This window comes from Loxodonta africana, chromosome 19, assembly GCF_030014295.1.
Source record: "Loxodonta africana isolate mLoxAfr1 chromosome 19, mLoxAfr1.hap2, whole genome shotgun sequence".
Classification (NCBI taxonomy): Eukaryota; Metazoa; Chordata; class Mammalia; order Proboscidea; family Elephantidae; genus Loxodonta; species Loxodonta africana.
The window spans coordinates 10,326,926-10,348,885 of record NC_087360.1 but is presented as its reverse complement, the minus strand read 5'-3'; the positions used below and the strand labels follow the sequence as shown (position 1 = coordinate 10,348,885).

General features: G+C 40.5%; 1 protein-coding gene across 2 annotated transcripts in view; it reads left to right on the top strand.

Moving 5' to 3' along the window:
- The first annotated feature begins 302 nt into the window (after positions 1 to 302).
- NAA25 (N-alpha-acetyltransferase 25, NatB auxiliary subunit) overlaps positions 303 to 21,960 on the top strand; it is a 62,719-nt gene continuing 41,061 nt past the window's right edge. For both annotated transcript variants that reach the window (XM_064272222.1, XM_003420314.4), the window contains exons 1-7: positions 303 to 412; positions 10,686 to 10,771; positions 11,188 to 11,326; positions 13,751 to 13,869; positions 17,634 to 17,708; positions 18,986 to 19,093; positions 19,435 to 19,513. In XM_064272222.1, coding sequence (XP_064128292.1) covers positions 355 to 412; positions 10,686 to 10,771; positions 11,188 to 11,326; positions 13,751 to 13,869; positions 17,634 to 17,708; positions 18,986 to 19,093; positions 19,435 to 19,513 — 664 coding nt within the window. In that variant the 5' untranslated portion in view covers positions 303 to 354. The remainder of the gene's footprint in view (positions 413 to 10,685; positions 10,772 to 11,187; positions 11,327 to 13,750; positions 13,870 to 17,633; positions 17,709 to 18,985; positions 19,094 to 19,434; positions 19,514 to 21,960) is intronic.

The window sequence follows — 21,960 nt, the reverse complement described above, 5'->3', positions numbered from 1 at the left end:
TCCACAATTAAGCAGACAAGTCTAACTGGTCTTTCAGGAAGAGTACCAATAGCATAAACAGGTGCACCTGAGCCCTAACTTTGACCAAGCGCTTTCTCCCCTCGCCTCACTCCTCAGTCGGCGATTCTGAAAGGATATCAACCGCAACGGCCAGGTTGATTCCAACAGCAAAGGGAAGAAAAGCTCTTATTAGAGCGTCAATTGAAAACCTCCCGTTCCGCCCAGGCGTGCCCAGCCACAACTCCGCAACCCGCGACTATCGCGATAGACAAGCGATCCCTGCGCTGGCCCTTTAACAGCCCCTTCCCGGGGGCCGGCCCCGCGCGTGCGCACTGTGGTTCTGCGCTTGTCATCATGGCGACGCGGGGCCATGTGCAGGATCCTAACGACAGGCGCCTCCGGCCCATTTACGGTGAGTGCCTGGGGCCAGCTCGGCCGCCTTCCCGATGCGCCGAGGGCTGCCGAGGCAGAGGCGAATGCCCAGGAGGGGTTCTGAGGGCTCGGGCACGGGGCCGAAGGACTCGGGGGGCGGGCCGCGCGGGCATCTAGGCCGCAGCCGCGCGCCTCGCGTGAGCGCCGTCCGGGCCGCCCTGAGCCCTGAGGCGGCGGCCGCGCTGTCGGGGCAGCGGCGGGTCCACAGAAGCTGGCCGAAAAGGCAGGACCTGTGGAGGCGCTTCCTCTTGCGGAGACCTGCGCTGCCCGCAGGCTGCGTTTGTTACTGCATTTCCAAAGGAGACCGGAGATCCCCCCAGGGGGAAGCCGGCTCTGGTGTGAGGGTGGGACGTCCGACCTGAGGGGAGATTCCCCACTGAAGATTTTCTGTTTACCGGAACGAGGCCTGGGGGGTATCGAACTAGCTGGACTTAGGTGCACGCGGAGAAACTGAGGTCCAAAGAGAGGAAGGGGCTGACGCAAGGTCACCCAGGTAGATAGGAGCGGGCCCGGGATTCGAGACTCCAACCCAGAGCTCCTCAGTGGAGAAACAGCTGCTCGGGGCACACGTGGGAGGCTGGCAGGGGGCGGGGGGGAGGGTCTCGGGCCCAAAATAGCGATGAAGAGACTGTGATCGGAGGTGGCAAAGGGGCACGTGGGGATGCGGCTGGGCTCTGACTTTCTGCAGCTTTTCTGAGGTTTTTTCCTGCAGCTTGTCTTCCGCGTGCTAAGTGGACCCCCCTCCACAGCGCCTACCTCAACCCGCAGGCTCTAAGACCTTGATGTCATCCTACCACCTCAAGGGGAAAACACAGATTTCTGTGTGGGAGAAGCACCTTTTTACTAACTGCGATATTTTGTTCATTGGACAACGGTCGATTTTGCATTTCCTTAACTCTTAGATGGTTGTATGGTCTGTATAAGTTAATGGTGAGGAAACGTCCAGGTCAGTGGTTTTAGCAAAATTCAACTTTGTTTTTATAATGTGGATGTTACTAAATGGAGGTTCAGTACGTGGCTGTGATAATTTAACTCTTCGGGGTGGGGGGGGGAATTTGTGTTTCTGGCACGATTGGTTCTGCTTTTATTTTGTAGTTTGTGTGATGCTTTCTATGTTCATGTCTTGTCTGATTCGGCAACGGTCTGTGAGGTGGTTAAAAATGATAACAGCTAATGTGTATAGACTGCTAATGATATGTCAGGCGCTGTTCTTGGACTTTAAATGGGTTTTTGCATTTCATCTTTATGATATTCTTCTGAGGCAGTTCTGTTTTTTCTAATTCTCCACTTTTTTTAACAGATGAAGGAATTGGGGCTTTATCACTCAGGTAGCGTTTGGTGGAACTAGGATTTGAACCCCCGTGAACTGTTGGACTGTGCTAGAAACCACCTCCCTTTGAGTTGAGGACACTTACTTGCCTAAGTTTAGTGATACATACAGGGCAGGTGATGGAGAGTTAGAGCTCAATTCCAGGTTCACAATTTGTGGCTCATTATACCTCTGTGCAGCAGCTGCCTGCAGACTTCTTTGTTTTCCTATGCTTAAAAAATATATATATATTTAAGTATACTGGAATTTTGAAATTGTATTTGAGGACCAAGGAAGATACCTTTGGTTCCATAAGTCATTTAGAATTAGCAGTGCGTTGAAAAACCATGTCCATTTCACATTGCTAAACCTCAGAATATGTTAATCAAAGGTGACATGTCATATTCTCAACACTGGAGTCAGAATTTTATAGTTTTTGTTATGGCTGCATGGAGAGAGGATTACAAGAGACCTTCTTTAGAATCCAAGGCAATTAATATAAACTGGCAGGAATAGGAAAAGGGTACAGACCGTCCTTGACTTCAGCACTTTTGACTTTTGAACTCCAGACTTTGGAACAGCCCCTGCTTTTGTTGTTTAAATACATCAATACCCCGAAGCCACTATTGTTCACTGAATGCAGACATTCATTAACTGACACAGAACAAGCTCACGCATGGTATTGCTTGCCCACCAGCCAAAAGTTCAACAACTGCCTGCATAAATTGAATGCTTACTTGTGTGCTAATTACCCTATGAAGGAGGTAAGATTGTTATCAGAGCAGGAAACTGAAGGTCAGAGAGATTAACTTGATTAGGTTTGCAGCTAGTAAGTTGTAGAGCTGTGATTTGAACCCAGGTCTTCTCACTGGAGGACCCAGCCCTTCACCAAATTCAGATTCAGCAGCATCATTATCTTTGTTTAGCAATATTTGTACCGCCAAGGTTTTAGGGCTTTACAGCTGTTGGAAACCTTTCCTGGGACTTCACCTCTTCTGAGCATCGTTGCCAGTAGAAGTAGAAGGGGCTGTGAGGGTGATTTTTTTTTTTGTGAGCATTTTATTTTGCTTTAGGTAAAAGTTTACATAACAAATTAGTTTCCACCCAACAATTTATTCATAAATTGTTCTGTGACATTGGTTGCTACCCCCGCAATGTGTCAGCACTCTCCCCATTTCTACCCCGCCTTCTCCATTTCTGTCCCACCAATTTCCCTGCCCCTCCTTGCCTTCTCATCTTTGTTTTTGGGCAAATGTTGCCTGTGTGGTCTCCTATAGTTGATTGCTCTGAGGAGCACATTCCTCATGGGTGTTATGGCTTATTTTATAGGCTGATCTTTTAGCTGAAAGGTGACCTCTGGGAGTGGCTTTAGTTCCAGATTAAAAGGATGTCTTAGGGCCATAGTCTCGGGGGTTCCTCCAGTCTCTATCAGTCCAGTAAATCTGGTCTTTTTATGAATTTGAGTTTTGTTCTACATTTGTGTCCCATTCTAACCAGGACCTTCTATTGTGTCCCTGATCAGAGAAGTCGTTAGTGGTAGCCAGGCACCATCCAGCTCTTCCGGTCTTAGGCTAGAGGAGGCTGTGGTTTGGGCCATTAGTCCTGTGGACTGATCGCTTCCTTGAGCCTTTGGTTTTCTTCGCTTTCCTTTGCTTCAGACAGGAAGAGACCAAGAGTTGTATCTTAGATGGCTGCTCACAAGCTGTTAAGACTCCAGACACTACTCACCAGACTAGGATGTAGAACATTATCTTTATGAACTGTGTTACGCCAGTTGACCTAGATGTCCCCTGAGACTGTGGTCCTTAGACTTCGAGCCCAGTAACTCAGTCCCAGGAGATGTTTGGGTATGTCTAAGAAGTTTCCGTAATGGTGCCCCGTGTGTGCACCACTGTATATATGAACATATATGCAGCATATAAAAATACGTATATTCAGATGCCCACAACTGTACCCGTATATGTAGGCGCATGTACTCCCATACGTCCCCCCACACCTATATAGCATACATATCTATCTATGTAACGACTCACAAATTTTTGGTTGCTATTACTGTTGTTGCAGAATTGTATATGTTGTAGCATTTACTGTAGTTGGTCCCTTATTCTTGCGTACCTCTCGGTGTCTTCATTTACCTTGGTCACATTGTGCTGATTTCCCCCACATGGTGTATTGGCTTTCCCTTCACCAGAATTAACATGTGTCTAAGTGATTCTTCTTCCCTCCCCCTCTCCTCCCTGGTAACCATCAAAGAATGTTGCTTTCCATATGTAAACCTGTTGTTGGCTTTTTGTGAAAGTGGTGTCATACGATATTTGTCCTTTTGTGGTTGACTTATTTCAGTCAGCATAATGTCCTTCAGATTCATCCATGTTGTGTTTCGCAGACCCATCATTATTCTTTATCGTTGTGTAGTATTCCATTGTCTGTATGTACCACCTTTTGTTTATCCATTCATCCGTTGATGGACACTTGGGTGAAGGTAACTCATTTTTTTTCCCCCTTTTAAAGAATTTTTTTGTTGTGGTGTATATGTAAAACCTTTGCCGTCGAGTCTCTTCCGACTCATAACAACCTTATAGGACAGAGTAGAGCTGCCCTGTGGGGTTCCCGAGGAGCGGCTGGTGGGTTCTGCCCACTGACCTTTCTGTTAGCAGCCGAGTGCTTAACCGCTTCACCACCAGGGCTCCTTAACAGTTGGAGACCATCACTAATAATTGGCTCTTTGGATTTTCTGGTGTAGTCACTGTATCATTTATCATTTCCCTGGTAGACCACCCAGCTCAGAAGGTTGTCTTATTTTTTCTGTAAAGCTTATTTATGTACTCTTTTCTTCACTTGACAGATTTATTAAGGGCCTAATATGTGTCAGGCACAGTGTAGAGGCTGGAAACTTGTACTAAACAGGATAGAATGGTTCCTGCTCCCAAGGAACGTACAGGCTCGACAGTTTTGTATTTGCTTTTTTTTGTTTGTTTTTATTGTACTTTAGATGAAGGTTTATGGAACAAACTAGCTTCTCATTCATTAAACAGTACACATATTGTTTTATGACATTGGTTAACAACCCCACAGCATGTCAGCACTCTCCATTCTCAACCTTGGGCTCCCTATTACCAGCTTTCCTGTCCCTTCCTGCCTTCTAGTCCTTGCCTCTGGGCTGGTATGCCCCTTTAGTCTCATTTTGTTTTATGGGCCTGTCTGGTCTTTGGCTGAAGGGTGAACCTCAGAAGTGACTTCATTACTGAGCTAAAAGGGTGTCTAGGGGTCGACAGTTTTTTGTAAACTTATTGGCACACAAAGTCATTACAGTTGTGTTAAAGGCTTTGAGGGAAAAATACCCGTTGCCATTATTATAGTATGGGCATCTGAGCTGGGGAGGGGAGGGGAGGGGTGGGTCAAGAAAAGGTTCACTGTGAAAGTGATATTTTAATGGGGCATACATGAAAGAAGAGCAGGAGTGATGAGATAGGGAGAGACAGAGGGCATGTGAAGATCCTGAGACAAGGAGCTTGGTCCATTTGAGGCCCTCAGAAAAGATTTGTGTAAAGTGTCGTGATGGAGGAGAGGTAGACAGGAATTCAGCTTCATAAGCCATTTTAAGGATTTTGTAATTTGTATTAAAGACAGTGGGAAGGACTGAAGGGATTAACTGGGGGAATGGTGTGATCAGGCGTGCATTTTAAGAAGATAGTTCTTAATGATGTGTGGAAAATATCTTATTAAACGGGGGCAGATGGAGGACTAGAGACCAGCATTTAGGAGACGTTATTCGTTTTTAAATCGAACCCCCTCAACCTTGAACGATGTAGGATTTAACAAAGGTTGTTGATTCAAAGAATGTTTCACCAACAATTGCTGTTCATGGTGAAAGCGAGTCCCCCATTCTCAAACGTTTAGGATTTATTTATTTATTTTTAGTAAAGGACAATGGAATGTAAAGATGGACTTATTTTGTATTCAGTATTTTTCTAAATTGAAGCAATATCTTTAGTAGCCTCTGAATCTCTTACAGACAGTGGATACGGTCCAGGTTATCATTTCAGCTTCTCTGGAGATTTTCACAGCAGCTGCAAGAACGTAGAACTTAAAGGCTTTCTTTTTTGTTTGGAAGAGCGATAATATCTCCCTACTGTCAGTAACCCTGAGTGTGATTGGGCCAAGAATTCCTAGGGCCTCTTCTACACTGCAAGTGGACAGTAGGCCTGCATGTGTGCAGGGCCTACTGCTGACTGCGTGCATCTCAAAGGAGGAGGAGCTGCTGCCTGAGCTCACTCAGTAGTGTGTCTTTCTCATTCATCCAGCTGATTTTGATAGTCTCTTGATGGCTCTTCCCTGAAGTCACTGGTATAGCCGGTGATTTAACCCAGTGTTGCCCAAATTCCTATCACGGTTTTACCCGATCGGATGATATTTGCTATGTTCTCATATTATCTGCATTATTATTTACTTCGTATCTTTTCAAGTTGTCTTTTTAGCTTGAATTTATTTGAAAAAAGCACCTGTATCACTTGTCTTAAGAGAACAAAACTACAAAAATCAGTACAATGAAAAACAAAGCGTGCTATTGAAGTCTTGACAAGATTTTGATACTTGTGAAGATCTGAGTCTGAGGCCTGTTTGCTTCCTCTTTTAAAAAGACATTAAGTAAGTGTTAGAGAAATGAAAGCCAGGCTAGCACCAAACTGAAACCTTCTCTTAATATAAAGGGAGTATTAGGAAAGGGATTACTTTCTGCCTGAGTAGTATCTGGTGCTATCACCGAAGACCACTGTAAGACATTTCAGATAGAGGTGTACTCCCCCACGCTCTGGGGAACATTGCCGTAACCTGTGCATCATAATGTTTTTGTTTGCGCTGTCAGGTTTGTGGAAACCCTGGTGGTGTAGTGGTAAATGCTACAGCTGCTAACCAAAGGGTCAGCGGTTCGGAATCCACCAGGCACTCCTTGGAAAGTCTATGGGGCAGTTCTACTCTGTGCTATAGGGTTGCTATGAGTTGGAATTGACTCGATGGCACTGGGTTTGGTTTTGGTTTTTTTTGTCAGGTTTGTAGGTGGCTGATATTGGCTGAAAACCCACAACACTAATTATGGCCAAACCACTACCACCCTTGATGAAGTTTTAAAAATATCTACAAAACAGACAGACTTAGGATATCTTTTTTATTGGCCTGTTTTCTCCAAGGATTACATAATTTATATTACGTAGCCAGCAATGTAAAATGAAAATAAACTTTCTTCAAAAGGCTCAGCAGCTAATTAATCAGTAGTCACCTAGGTACCCAGGAAAGGGGAACCTGACATCAGGATGAATGTGGTAGAGTGTCTTAGTTAAAGCTCTTTTGGCATCAGGGAAACCGGAAAGCTCTCAGGAACTGAATGAAGCATCTTTCTGTTTCTCACCTCTGTTTTCTCTGTATATCCTTTGCTTGATTGTTCAGATTGGTTTTTGTTGTTGTTTGTTTGTTTTTTTTTCCTGCTTATTCAGTAGCTTAGCCAGGCCCAACTTGTTGGCTTTGGTGGCCACACGAAGTTGTGGCTGGAGGCGGAAGCGGTCATTAGTCCACAAGCTTACTCAGCATCTCCTTCCACCCAATTTTTTGATAGATAAATCACATTTTTTATTCTTAATGTGAAGTGCTATGTGAATAAAAAAAGAGATAACCCTTTTTCCTCCCTCACTATCAACCAACACATCCCCTTAAAGTTCCTTCAAAATAGAAATTCTGGAGCTGTCCCTGGTAGCCAAAATATTTATGATCTTCCAACTGGGGTTCACTGTATCTGTCTAACTCAGGGTTTCAGTGTTGCAGTTACGTAGTCCCAGGAAGACACCTGATTTGCCTAGCTTCAGTCAAATGTCTACTCTGGGGCAGGCTGTGCGTACATGGAATAGACCTATCTCTTTGCAGAGGGGTGGAACCCACTCCCAGAGAAGAGGGCATGAACAAGGAGGTACGGCCTATCAGATCGGCTACGCTGGGAAAAGGAAAATATCTTTATGGTCCTGACTTGTGGTCTAATCTATTTATAGGCAGATTCTTAGAGTGGGGGTTTCATCAAAGATGGCTCCTTTTGTCTTTGAGAACACTTCAAGAGTATGTTTTATGAACCTAGAGTCGTACAGAACTGAGACTGAGATCAGTGCGACATGAAGTTATAGGAAGACAGGGTGTCATTTACTGAGCTAGTTTCTCTCTGTCAGGTAGTCTGTAAAGGCAAATGATGGCCTACTCGTTGAGCTAAGGACTTAAGAAAGCTGGTATTAGATATTTGAGTTATCCAGGACAAAATTGTGTACTTTTAGATTCTTCATGATTCTCCAGTCCCTCTGCCAGAGTGTTTGGTGTTTGACCCTAAGGCTCACTAGATTGCGATTCCTTCCAGAGCAAGATGTCTTACCTGCTAATCTGGCATTATTAGTACTCATGCATATTAAGTGCATTTTGAAAAAAAGACTGAAGAGATGAAACTCGTGCACTCACGTGGCTGTCTGTTACAGGTTCTAGTGAAGTGTTCACTGGAGAAAAATTGAAACCATAAGATAAAATGAGATTGAGGATAGCCTGCCAATTTCTGTTAGTTGTGATACTCTGGGCCACAAGGGCATGAATTACTGTGAATTGTCTTTGGTTCATCTGTTCCTAAGCTGATTGGGGACCTTGATGAACAAAGGAGGGACCTGACAGAGGTAATAAGTTGTGAGCTGACCTGTGTTCAGTCACCCTTCTGTGTTTGGAAATGACAGCTACCATCCTCGTTCCCATTTAAAAAACACTTCATTTTCTTTCTCTGTAAATTATTGCTTTTGTTAGACTTCAAAAATCTTTTTTATTCTGCAGTCTGTCTGTCTCAACCTGTCATGGTGCTTGTTTTGTTTTAAGTTTTATTGTGACAAAATATATATAACAAGATATTTGCCATTTCAGCCATTTCTATGTGTACAATTCAGTGTCGTTAACTATATTCACCGTGTTGTGCAACCATCACTGCTATTTGTTTCCAAAATTGTTTTATCACCCTTAACAGAAATTTAGCAGCACCCCTTAAGCAATAACTCTTTATTCCCTGTTCTGCTTGCCCCCTAATAAATGTTGGTTTCTGTGCATTTGCCTAGTCTAGATATTTCATGGAAGTGGGATCATACAGTATTTTTCCTTTTGACTTACTTCACTCAGCATAGTGGTTTCCAGGTTCATCTCCATTGTAGCATGTATCAGAACTCATTTCTCTGTATGAGTGAATAGTGTTCCAGTGTATGGATTGACCACGTGTTGTTTCTCCAGTCTTCTGTTGGACACTTGGGTTGTTTCCACCTTTTGGCTGTTGTGAATAATGCTGCAGTCAACATTGGTGTAAAGTATCTATTTGAGTTTCTGCCTTCAAGTCTTTTGGGTATATACCTAGGAGTGAAAAGCTGGGTCAAACGATAATTCTATGTTTAACTTTTTGAGGAAGCTTATTTGGAATGGATACATACCTTAGGAAAACCTAGACACTAGTTTTTCTTCAAAGTGAGTGCTAGTTTACAGTTCAGCCAGAATATATGAAAGTGCTATTTTTTCTACATCCTTGGCACTCCTAGTATTATTAGACTTAACTTTCACTCCTAATCTTATGGGTTAAACCTTCTTTTAGTCTTTTCTTTTTTTAAATTGTACTTTAAATGAAGGTTTCTGGAACAAACTAGTTTCTCATTAACCAGTTAGTATACATATTGTTTTGGAAACTCTGGTGGTGCAGTGGTTAAGTGCTACGGCTGCTAACCAAAGGACCGCAGTTCAAATCTGCCAGGCACTCCTAGGAAACTCTGTGGAGCGGTTCTATTCTGTCCTGTAGGGTCGCTATGAGTCGAAATTGACTCGACGGCACTGGGTTTGGTTTTTTTGGTTTTATACATATTGTTTTATGACATTGGTTTACAACCCCACAACATGTCAACACTCTCCCTTTTCAACCTTGGGTTCGCTATTACCAGCTCTCCTGTCCCCTCCTGCATTCTAACCCTTGCCCCTGGGCTCGTGTGCCCCTAGAGTCTTGTTTTATGGGCCCATTCAATCTTTGGCTGAAGGGTGAACCGTAGCAGTGACTTCATTACTGAGCTGAAAGGGTGTCCGGGGCCATACTCCCAGGTTTCTCCAGTCTCTGTCAGGCCAGCAAGTCTGGTCTTTCTTTTTGAGTTAGAATTTTGTCCTACACTTCTCCCCAGCTCTGCCTGGGACCCTCTATTATCCCTGTCAGAGCAATCAGTGGTGGTAGCCGGGCACCATCTAGTTGTACTGGACTTTTTCTTTTCTTCTTGAGCAAATTATACTTAACTCTGTGGCAAAGTAAGTATTCATTAGATGTATTTTATTGAATGAGCATGGTCTACTTGGCAGATTTGAAGCTTGACGATTCTATTTTTTTTCTATTTTTAATTTTTTGTGACCAAACGCTTCTATTTTCCATAGATAAAAAACCATGTTGTCTGTCCTCTAAATATATGTAGTATTGAATCTTTTTTAAGAAAGACTAATATAACCTGTAGGAACTCTAGTGGCACAGTGATTAAGCACTCAGCTGCTAACTGAAAGGTCAGCGATTTGAAACCAACAGCCCTTCTGCGGGAGAAAGATATGGCAGTCTGCTTCTGTAAAGATTTACGGCCTTGGAAACTTTATGGGGCAGTTTTACCCTGTCCTGTGGGGTTTCTGTAAGTTGGAATCGACTCGACAGCAGTGGGTTTAATATAACCTGCTATATTGTTTTTGGATGAGAGATGATTACTGGAATATCAGATTGAATTCTGGGCCGTTTTAGTCATTTAGAGTTAAAATCAGCTCTAGGATGTTTTTAATCCTGAGTTAAGGTACTTCCTGAAATGTTCGATACCAGCCTTGCATTTTTCATATTTGTTGTTGAAGGAATATAATAACTCACATATCGTTTCTTTTTTCACAGATTATCTTGATAACGGTAATAATAAAATGGCAATTCAGCAAGCAGATAAACTGTTGAAGAAACATAAGGATCTTCATTGTGCCAAGGTATATGTTCCATTGGCCCTGAGTTGTTTATATTTCGCGGGTTATGTATTGTAATTGTTTACCTTAAAAGGAAAGGATGTTTAATTAATCTCTTCAGTGGCAGTTATCTGTGGTTTTTCACAGTACTTTTCAGGCCATTGATTTTCTTGATCACTTAAATACTGTAAATGGTATTTAATTAAAAGCTAGCTTTTTGTTTTTTCGGACATTACTTACCTAATTTAATTATTTTATTTCCACAGAGTCCTTTTAAGCAATGTTGTGCCCTCTTGATTTGTTTTTATTTTTAGTAAAACTTGGGGTAGTTGGTTAGCAACCCAGGCATATTGTACAATTTGTATTTTTAAATTGTCTTTCCTTAGTTCATAGTTCCTTTCCTGCCCTTTTAATATGGACTTTCCTTTCCTTCCTTTCAGGTTCTAAAGGCAATTGGCTTGCAGAGAACTGGAAAGCAGGAGGAAGCGTTCACCTTGGCGCAGGAAGTGGCAGCCCTTGAGCCCACAGATGACAACTCGCTGCAGGCACTGACTATTCTTTATCGCGAGATGCATCGACGTATGTTGCTTTCTTCCTGTTGTTTTATGTTGCTTTCTTCCTGTTGTTTTAAAAACCAAGCTTAAGTTTTTTGATATTTTTGATTGAATTTTCTACGTGGCTTTGTCTGCTTTTCTTATCATTCGTGATCTCAGTGGGTGGAAACAGGCAGAGCAAACAGTGCCAGATAATGTATCAACTATGGTTTGTGAAGACTGTAGACAGAGAGGATCTTTTACATGTATTAGGGTCCTTGCGTTGGCATGAGGATTCAACTGAGTTAATTGTGACATTTTGATTTGCCAAATGGAGGAGTTATCATGGAAAATTTTAAACAGACTAAAGTAGAGAGAATAGCATGACAAATCTCATTTTACCCATTACCTATCTTAAACTATTATTAACACATGGCCAATTTTATTTTATCTATGTCCCTCCCCCTGCCAGAGTATTTCAGAGCATATCCTAGGTAGCCTGCCATTTCATCTGTAAATAGGAAATTGCTTTAAATAAAGGTTTTCATTGTTGGTTTCTTAAATATTTTTTTTATGATGAGCTTATTTCCGTAATACCCAAACAAACCAGTTGCTGTTAGTTGATTCTGACTCATGGCAACCCCATGTGTGCGGAGTAGAACTGTATTTCGTAGGGTTTTGAAGACTGTGATCTTTGAGAAGCAGATTGCCAGGACTTTCTTCCAAGGTGCCTCTGGGTAGTTCAAACCGTCAGCCTTTCAGCCAATAGTCAAGCACTTAACCGATTGCAGCACTCAGGGAGTCTTTTTTATAATGTAAATAATAAACACCCATGAACCTACCACCGAACTTATGAAATGGAGCGTTCATTCTCAGTACTGAGAAGTCTCCCTGTATGTTCCTTGTCAATCTCGTTTTCCCGTTTTCTCCCAGGATAGGATTCCCTATTCTGGATATTTTTTATTCTCTTACTTTTCTTTGAGCCTTTATCACATTTGTGTCTTTAAGTAATACACTATTTAGTTTTGATTATTTTTGAGCTTTATGTAAGTGGATTCATACTGTGTACCCTGTGACTTGCTTTTTTCATTTACTTTCCAAGTGTTATTGTTGGCTGCTGTCAAGTTTGTTCCGACTCATGGCGACACTGTGATAACAGAATGAAATGTTGCCCCACCCTGTACCATCTTCATGATTGTTGACATGTTTGAGTCTAGTCAGATTATATTGTGTTCTGATCCATAAGGTTTTCATTGACTAATTTTTAGAAGTAGATTGCCAGGCTTTTCTTCCTACTCTCTTTTAGTCTAGAAGCTCTGACGAAACCTGCCTACCGTGAGTGATCCTGCTGGTGTTTGAAATACCAGTGACATTGCTTCCAGCTTCATAGCAACATGCAAGCCACACAGTATGACAAATTGACAGATGGGTGGTAGGATATCCAAGTAGCTGTAGTTAACTCATTTCCACAGCAATGAAATATTTCTTTGGGTGATTATACCACAACCTAGGAAGTACTAGGTCATAGGGTATATGTATACCAAAAACAAAAAGATAAGGATAATGCCAGCTTATTTTCTCACTAGATATATATAAGTTCCAATTGCTCCACACCCTTGTCAACACCTGGCATTCTTAGATTTTAAAATTTTTGTCAGTCTGATAGGTAGAAAATGTTATTTTATAGTTCAGTTTTGTTTTTAATTCTTATAAATGATAAAACTTAAGAGTGAGGTGTTATATGTGAATTATTATTTTTTTGTGTGTGTTCATTTAGGGATATGGATTCTCTCCTAAGTATTTTTAAAAAAATCGATCATCTCTTCCACAAGTACTGACTGAATGTTTCTCTGTGACAAGTATCATATCAGAGTTAAGAATGAAAGTGCCGTTCCTGCCCTTATGCTGCTTGTGGTTTATAAGAAATAGATCAGTAGACAATATACTGCATTATGTATTATAAATGTTCGAGCAGCTATTTAAAACCTTCAAAGATGGCAGAGAGAGAGGCTATTGCCAAATCGAGATGAAGGAGCAGAGATGGTGTTCAAGGAAGGTCTTGAAGACAGGATTACACTTGGACTGGGTCTTAAAATGGTGTTCACTGTAGAAAAGAGAGGAGAGGAGAGTCCAGACAGAGGGACCAGTGTAAGGGCACGGAGGGTTGGAACAGAACCGGGAATCTGGCGGAACTACAAATAGTTTGCTGTGGCTAGAGCAGAAAGTGCTGGCAAAAGAGGAAGGAGACAGAGAGGCCAGGTCCTTGAGGACCTTGTAAATGTGATGGGGAGCCCTGACCTGTCCACACTTCACTGAAACAACACCTAGCCAAAACCAGAGAATTGATCAAATGAGGCAGAGAAAATACTTCCGCCTTAATCACAGCTTCCAAATAGAAAAGAAATTAAATGCTGTTGGGATTTTTTTGATTATCGAAGTGTGACGCAAATCTTATTTGTCTTTATCTTAGCGGAGTTAGTTACAAAACTTTATGAGGCAGCTGTGAAGAAAGTTCCCAATAGTGAGGAGTATCACTCGCACCTCTTCATGGCCTATGCCAGAGTAGGCGAATACAAGAAAATGCAACAGGTAACTTGATTCCCCAAACCTCCTGGGCTGTATGTTGGCTTTGCTGTTAGGGAGAAAAGTCTCTAATGTGATTTAACTGCAGTGGTGTGTGTGTGTCTTTGTGTGTGTGTGTGTATGGAACTGAATTTATGTATTTGTGTGTAGAGTTATTTCCCTTGCTTGTTTTAACGATGAACTATTAGTCAAGTCTTTAGGTGATTTATTTGGGGAAAAGTTGATTGTTCTTTTGCAGCCTGATGGTATGTTTTGTTTGGTTCTGGTAAGTTGGCTCTGGTAAGTTGGCTTCGTATTGTCACACTGAGTCAGATTGTTAGAGTTTCAGAAAATGGGCAGAAATCCGGGAGCAAAAATGAAGAGATTATAGGAAAAGTAATTTTAAAGTTGACATCTCATTTATAAATTAAGTGTTTATGGTCTGCTGAGAGTTTTAAGTTAAAGGGGGAAAAAATCCCATTGTCTACGAAGTTTATTTTTTGCTTGAGGCAGACTAATTGCCAGTTAGCACTTTTTTAGGTGTTCCTTGTGCACACGTGAAGGTGCCTCGTTTGTACTAGGATGTGAAAAAGCTGACAGACATCCTAGAGAAATGAAACCCACACACTTTAGCCCGTAAAGAATTATGATGTGAAGCTTGGTTTTTTCTTTTTTTTTTTTAAATACTTTCTTTGTGAGTATAATGTCTTTGAAGGCAAAGCTTTCTTAACTTGGGTTTTTGTTTTATTCTTTACTGGGGATGTCAAGCTATAACAGATGATTCAGGCAGGGTGGGAGATACTATATTAATATAAATCCTTTCTTCATAAAAACAACCTTTATATTTGCTTAGGCAAGTTTTCAGATTGGAAGAATTTTTCCCCCCTCCAAGTGTGTTTCTTTAAAAAAATGTTCTATGATTGATTTATTTACTGATGTCGTATGTCTCAGCAAAAGCATTCAGAGAGGATAATTTTTCTTTGAATGTAAAATGGATGTATTTTAAAAAATTGGCATCACTAACGTATACATGTAAATCTTAAATATACTTTTGACTCTGGGAAACGTATTTTAAGCAAAGTATGTGAAATGACCATTGATAGGGATGTAGTTAAAGAAATCATGGTACATCTGTACAGTAGAATAAAATGTCCCTTGCCCCAAATAATATTGTATGTCTTTATTTGTTGACATAGAAAGGTGTCCCTAAAATATAATGTTAATTGAGAAGAGCAGGTCGTAAAACGACCTTCTGGTCCCATTTCCCCTGCATCCACCTCCCCACAATAAAGCATCCGTCTCTAGGGATTACGTGCCAAAATGTTACCAGGGTATGGAGCTATAGATAATTTTCTTTCATCTTAATTTATTCTATTTAAAAAAAAAAAAAAGCATGTATTAACTTTATGATCCCACAAAATAAAACTGTTTCCATTTTTAAAAAAGACACGTAAGGTAACAGGAAGGAACGGTTTGTGCAATACCAATATTAAGATAAACTTTGAAAAGGGAAAAACTAACCTACCATTGGAGCGTCAGGCTACTTTTTATTTTTATGTAGTTTAGCTTTGCATGTTGCCAGAGATATATACAAATTTGCATCTTGCTTTTTGGAGACATTGTGTTGATATGGTTTAAGTTACAGTTTTTTAGTATGTTTTAGTCATAACTTGATTTTGCATTATTTCATTCTAATAACGTATTGGAAGAATGGAGCATCCTGATGTTAAATATCTTAGGATGGAACGCCTACTCATCGTAGCAACTGCCTTTGTTGTTGCTCCAGAGAGTTACAATTCCTTAGTTATAAACCCAGTGCCGTCGAGTCGATTCCTACTCGTAGCAACCCTATACTGCAGAGTAGAACTGCCCCATAGAGTTTCCAAGGAGCGCCTGGCGGATTCGAACTGCCGACCCTTTGGTTAGCAGCCGTAGCACTTAACTGCTATGCCACCAGGGTTTCTCCTTCCAGTTATACACATGTTTATTTTGAAAGTGGTATGTCAGTCTGAGGTGATGGGTGATTTATAAATTTAGTGTCCTGTTTCTGGGAGGGGGGCGGCTTTTGTTTTGCTCACTGCTAAATCCCCAGTGCCTGGAATAGCATCTGTATGATAAATAATTTGTTAAATGAATGCTTCCATAAACTAGTGGAGGTAGGTGGAAGGGAAGCCTGGGAATCAGAAAATTCTACAGTTCCTACTGTCCCAAATAGCAACTCTGCAGATAAGATATAAAACCACTGTAATGAAGAGCTGCTAGTCATTCATATGGTGACTCGACTTTCCTTTTTCCCTAAGTGACATTTCCATTCTCTGAGTCATCGAGCTTACAACCTTAGAGACATGTTTTTCAAACTTGGCCATCAAAAATGTTCCGTGTCAGCAGATGTACCTTGTACTTCCGTTTCATCTCCAGCTCATATTGATTCGATCTCTACAGTGTCATTCGGGTCTCTTTTCTTTTTGATCTACCTCATCCTGGATTAGTTCCTCATCTCCTCACCTCTGCTTTCTTCCTATTCTGATTCTTTACAGTACCACTAAAATATCCTTCCTAGAAGAGTATAGATTTATACCTGTCACTCCCCTACTCCCTGTAGACTCCTTTTGAATACCTTTCAACCAAGGTACTTCAACCTACCTTTCAACCCTTTCCCTACTCCTCCTCACCATTCTTTGTTTCAGCCGAATGCCCTACTTGTCTTGTCAAAAAATGCCTCTTGACTTTTTTCCTTTATTTTTGTTCAGACTCATTTCCTCTCTACCTAGAATTGATTCACCCACTCAGAAATGTTTGTGTTTGTCTGCGTGCCCTGTCCCTGCCTGTAGACACTCTGTTTGACCTTCAGAGGCCATCTGGAGGACTGCTATTTTGGTGATGACTTTGTTGAGTTCTCTTCCCTGCTTTCCCTTAAAAGAAGAGAAAACAAACCAACTACGCTTCCTTAGAAACACCCTTACATAGTGCTTTTCTGTAAGACGTTTATTGCCAAATATATTTTAGTCTTTTGTGTATTTATCTTATTTCTTTCCCTAGCTTTTAAATACCTTTAGAACAGGGACTCAATCTTTGTAATTTCAGAAGGAATAGACATTTTCTTCCATTAGTAGGGGTTCCAGATAATTTTTGAAGTGGATTGACAGGCAAAAAGATTCAAAAACATAAAATATTAACTATGATAATTAGTCGATGGAGTTCTTAGCAACAATTACTTGTGGGTGAATTTTGGACAAATTCTTAGTTATGGGTGAATAGGTCTGTTTTGTTCCTTTATGTCACACCCCTGTTTCACAATGAGGTTCTCTTGAAAAAACCTGATTATTTTCCTAACCTAAGCATTACTTTTTGAATTATGTCATGGTAATCTTTTCTATTTTTGAAGTTTAAATGCACTGTCTGGATTTGTGTGTGTGTGTATTTGTTTTACTGTAACTGGTTAGTGCAGTATCTTCAGTAACATTTGTTTATTGATATACACTTATAAGCCAAATTTTTGTGTTTGCTTGGTAGTCTACCAGAAATATATTGTGTTGCAGTATGTTCTAGAAAGACTGGACTTTAATTTTAGAAAAATCTGGTTCAAAAGGTGAATAGCACTCATGATGTGGTAAAAACTTATCTTTGTGATTACCTCTGTTGTCGTATCCAACAAGTCACCAGGCACCTACATTAACTGGAATATATAAACATGTTACTGTTCTCCTGGGAAAACTTTTGTCACACATCTGCATCATTAATTTGCCCTTTGTACGATGTTTTCTAAATTAAGTGTGTTGGCTCTCTTTCAGGCTGGCATGGCTCTGTATAAGATCGTCCCCAAAAACCCTTATTACTTTTGGTCTGTGATGAGCTTAATTATGCAAGTGAGTATGGCATTCAGAATGGGATTGATATTTGTTTTTATTTTCATACATAATTAAGACATTGTGTTTAACGTGGTCTTCTGAGGGTCTTGGGTAGTGACTTGTGGTGTTTGTCAAATGGGGACTTTACATGTTGTCGGTTGACTTCTTGAGCTGGGGATTTTTGAAATTCCTTATGAGTTGCTATAGCAGTTTGTGGCATAGACTGTATTTCCCCTGGATTTTAGATCCATTGTTAGATTGTTTAATCAAATGCGATCCTTAGAATGTTTGTGCTATTTCGACTTGAAGTTTGTCTTTTAAGAAAATATTGTTGGTTAGTGAAGAGGTCACTGAACTTTCTGAGGCTGTTTGCTTTTTTGCAGAATGGAGATGCTCATCTCCCAGAGCTACTGTGAGGACCAAAATGAGATACTGTGCCAGAGAGGCTAGAGGAGGCGTTACATGTAGTGGCTAAGGACAGAGGCTCTGGGGTCAGGCAGACCTGGGTTCAAATACTGGCTTCACCCTATGTCTTGGAGAACTTTTGGGAAACCTCTTAACCTTAGTTTCTTTACCTGTAGAATAAGCATAATATCTACGTTGAAGGGTTGTATTCAAACGTTTGAATTATGTAGTTAGAGATCTCAGCAGAATGTCTGGCCATGTTAAAGTTATTAATATCATGCATTGATTTTAATTATTGGTCTGAGGTTACCATTTTCTAGAAGCTAATAGTAATTGAAGGAATTAACATTTGCCTTTTTCTAAAGGGAAATGCAAACATCTCAAAAAGACAAAAGGCTCTTCTTTACATTTTTACATGTAATAAACAGTATAGTCATAGCCCTTCTTTACATATTTCTAGAAGAATGTACGAGTAACTGACTCAAAAGTTAGGCCATATTGTGGAAGAGCAGTATTTGAAGAATGCATGGGATGATGACTCTTTGGGAGAGAAACCACTCTTACAGCTGCTTGGCAGGGGTTCAGATTAGGTCTCATATTTGACATAAAACCAAAAAAACCAAACCCACTGCCATCGAGTCGATTCCGACTCACAGTGACCCTATAGGACAGAGTAGGACCGCCCCACAGAGTTTCCGAGGAGTGCCTGGCGGATTCAAACTGCCGACCCTTTGGTTAGCAGCCGCAGCACTTAACCAGTACGCCACCAGGGTTTCCGATATCTGACACAGTGGATTGATATCGTGTGCTGGCGTCACAGTAATGGCCTGGATGGTAAAGGCAAATAGTGTAACCGGAGGAATTGAAATGAAACATTTTTCCTCCTCTAGTCTATATCAGCACAGGATGAAAACCTTTCAAGAACCATGTTTCTGCCCCTCGCCGAGAGAATGGTAGAAAAAATGGTGAGAGAGGACAAGATTGAAGCCGAGGCTGAAGTGAGTAATTTAAGCCCTCCCTTTGTGTTAGCATGGTTTTGATAGTGAATTGTTACTTTACTCCAGTCAGAGAGCCATACATGTGGAGCTTGGGGAACCCCCAGGTTAGGGGTAATGGACCCTGAGCTGTTTCCAGCAAGTACTCATTTCAGACCGTTTATGTTTTTGGATCTGAGATGTATAAAAATGGGAAGATACTGTTGTCTGATATTCACTGTCAGTTTCATCTCATTTGAAGATAGTATTGTTTTCTATTTAGATAACTTTTTAAAAACATACAAACGACTACCTTTTTATTATTGAAAAGTTTCAATGACTGCATTTCCTTTTTTTCCTGTAAGGTTGAACTTTATTATATGATCTTGGAACGTTTGGGAAAGTACCAGGAAGCCTTGGATGTCATCAGAGGGAAGTTAGGAGGTAATTTAAACTTTCTTAAAGTTTTTTTTTTTTTTCAATTTAAACACGACAGATGTTTATTGTGAAAAATGTTTTCCTCATATAAAAACATAAAGCTGTAAAGACATAAAATGTCATTTGTAATTATTTTACATTTTTCCAGACTTTTCTGTATGCCGAAATATGTTAGTATTTTCTAACTGAAAATAGTTCATGGATTCAGAAAATTCAAGGAGTGTAAAATATTATGCTCTAGATCCCTAGCCCCCACCTCCCAGATTCTTCTCCAGTTACCTGTTCCATATGTCCTTCTAAAGAGGTATCTTCCCTTCCTCCTTCCTTTTTTTTTTTTAAACCCACAACATGTTGTATCTCGATATCTGGCCCATAGAATAATCTTACTTGATTAGCAGTGTTTTTATCTTTTAAAAAGTACTTTAAAAATGAGAAAGTTAATGCCTCTAATCAGGACGTGAACTCTTGAGATAAAAACGTTCCTTGTTTACTGCCTGTCCTATGAAGGCATTTATGACCTTCGCTGTGCATACCATTATACCTGCTGTTTGTTTTTTAACCTGTGATGTGTCTTAGTAAGGAGACGTACCCTGCTCTTTAACTACTGCCCAATATTTCATAATATAAATGTAGAGGGTTTATTTAATCAATCCTTCTTGACTGATATTTAGATATTTAGTCTGTTTGCAAGGAACATCTTTGCCACAAACCACGTAGCCCTCCAAGAGCCGCCAGCAGCTGTATCTACTATCAATATGTAACAGGGCTTGTTTCTTTGCATACTTATCAAACTGTCATTTGAAACTGTTTGCTTTTGGGTCAGATAGGAAAAAAAACCCTTATAATTTTTTATTTCTTTAATAATAAAGTAGGGTGATCATTTTTTTCTTTTGTTTAAAAGCAGTTAGCCATTAATCTTGTCTTTCTATGTGAGCTTTTCTTTATCCTTTTTGTATTTTTAAGAATTTGGTTAGTCTTTTTCTTACTGATTGGCAAGAGCATTTTATATGTTAAATTAATTAGCTCTTTTTCCATTGTCTTGAAAATACTCCTCTTTTTGTTGGAAAACTGAGTTTTATGAACTTCATAGATTGATTTAATCATTCCCCTATTATTGGGCACTTAATAACAAAGATTTTAGTTCATAAATATTTGCACATCTTGTATGATTTTCTTAGGAGAAATCCCTGGAAGTGCAATTACTGTTTTGATAAAAACTTTTTTTTTTTTTTGGAAACCCTGGTGGTGTAGTTGGTTAAGTGCTACGGCTGCTAACCAAAGGGTTGGCAGTTCGAATCTGCCAGGCATTCCTTGGAAACTCTATGGGGCAGTTCTACTCTGTCCTATAGGGTTGTTATGAGTCGGAATCGACTCAATGGCACTGGGTTTGGTTTGGTTTTTTTTTTTAATGGTGCCTTTATAGTCAGTGGGAGTAACTAACTATATATCAGTAGCCTTGAATCTTTAATTACTTGCGATCATTAAAAAGACTTTGATTCATACAAGTGTTTATGTCCTCTACTAGACAATGTACAGTCATAAAATGAAACTGTAACACCAATTAATAGATAACTAATTGTATAAAATATAGGAGGAGCTCTTTTATGAGATTTACTCTTATTTAAACCGCCTTACAGATGGCTACAAGCCTGCCTTTCTGTTTTTTCTCAGCTAGATTGTTGTTCTGTAGGTAGTGAAATTTAGATTCTCTACAGGCAATTTAAAATGTAATTCTCAGCATCCCTTATCTGCTAAGCTACTCTAATAAGGACACAGTAAATCTCAATTGGTCAAAACTATAACCCTGCCATCGAGTTGATTCTGGCTCATAGTGATCCTATAGGATAGGGTAGAACTGCCCCCTAGGGTTTCCAAGGCTTTAAATCTTCATGTAAACAGACTGCCACATCCTTTTCCCATGGAGCGGCTGGTGGATTTGAACTGCTGACCTTTTGGTTAGCAGTCGAGTGCTAGAACTATAGTCCTAGTTTTTCTGTTCTGAGCTGTTTGGAAAGAGTTTGATTCATCACAACTCTTTAAATCTTCCTCCTGTCATCTCACCTTGCTCGCCTCATTGCAGCCCAAGCCTATTTGACGTTTTGGAACCGTATAAATGGGAAGTCCATCTTTGGACTTCACCAGTCCCCAAATGCTGTTCAAGGAGCCCCGGTAGCACAACAGTCGAGTGCTCAGCTGGTAACCAAAAGGTTCGTGGTTTGAACCCACCCAGCGGCTCTGCAGGAGAAAGACCTGGCAATCTGCTCCTGTACAGATTAGAGCCTAGGGAGCCCTGTGGTGCAGTTCCACCCTGTCACATGAGGTAGCTATGAGTCAAAAATCGACTCGAGGCACCTGACAACAGAACGCAGTATGGGCTTTTAAAGGTATTCCACATACTAGATCCTAATTGGATCCTTTGTATTTTACGGCATAAGTGATTATTATCAGAAATA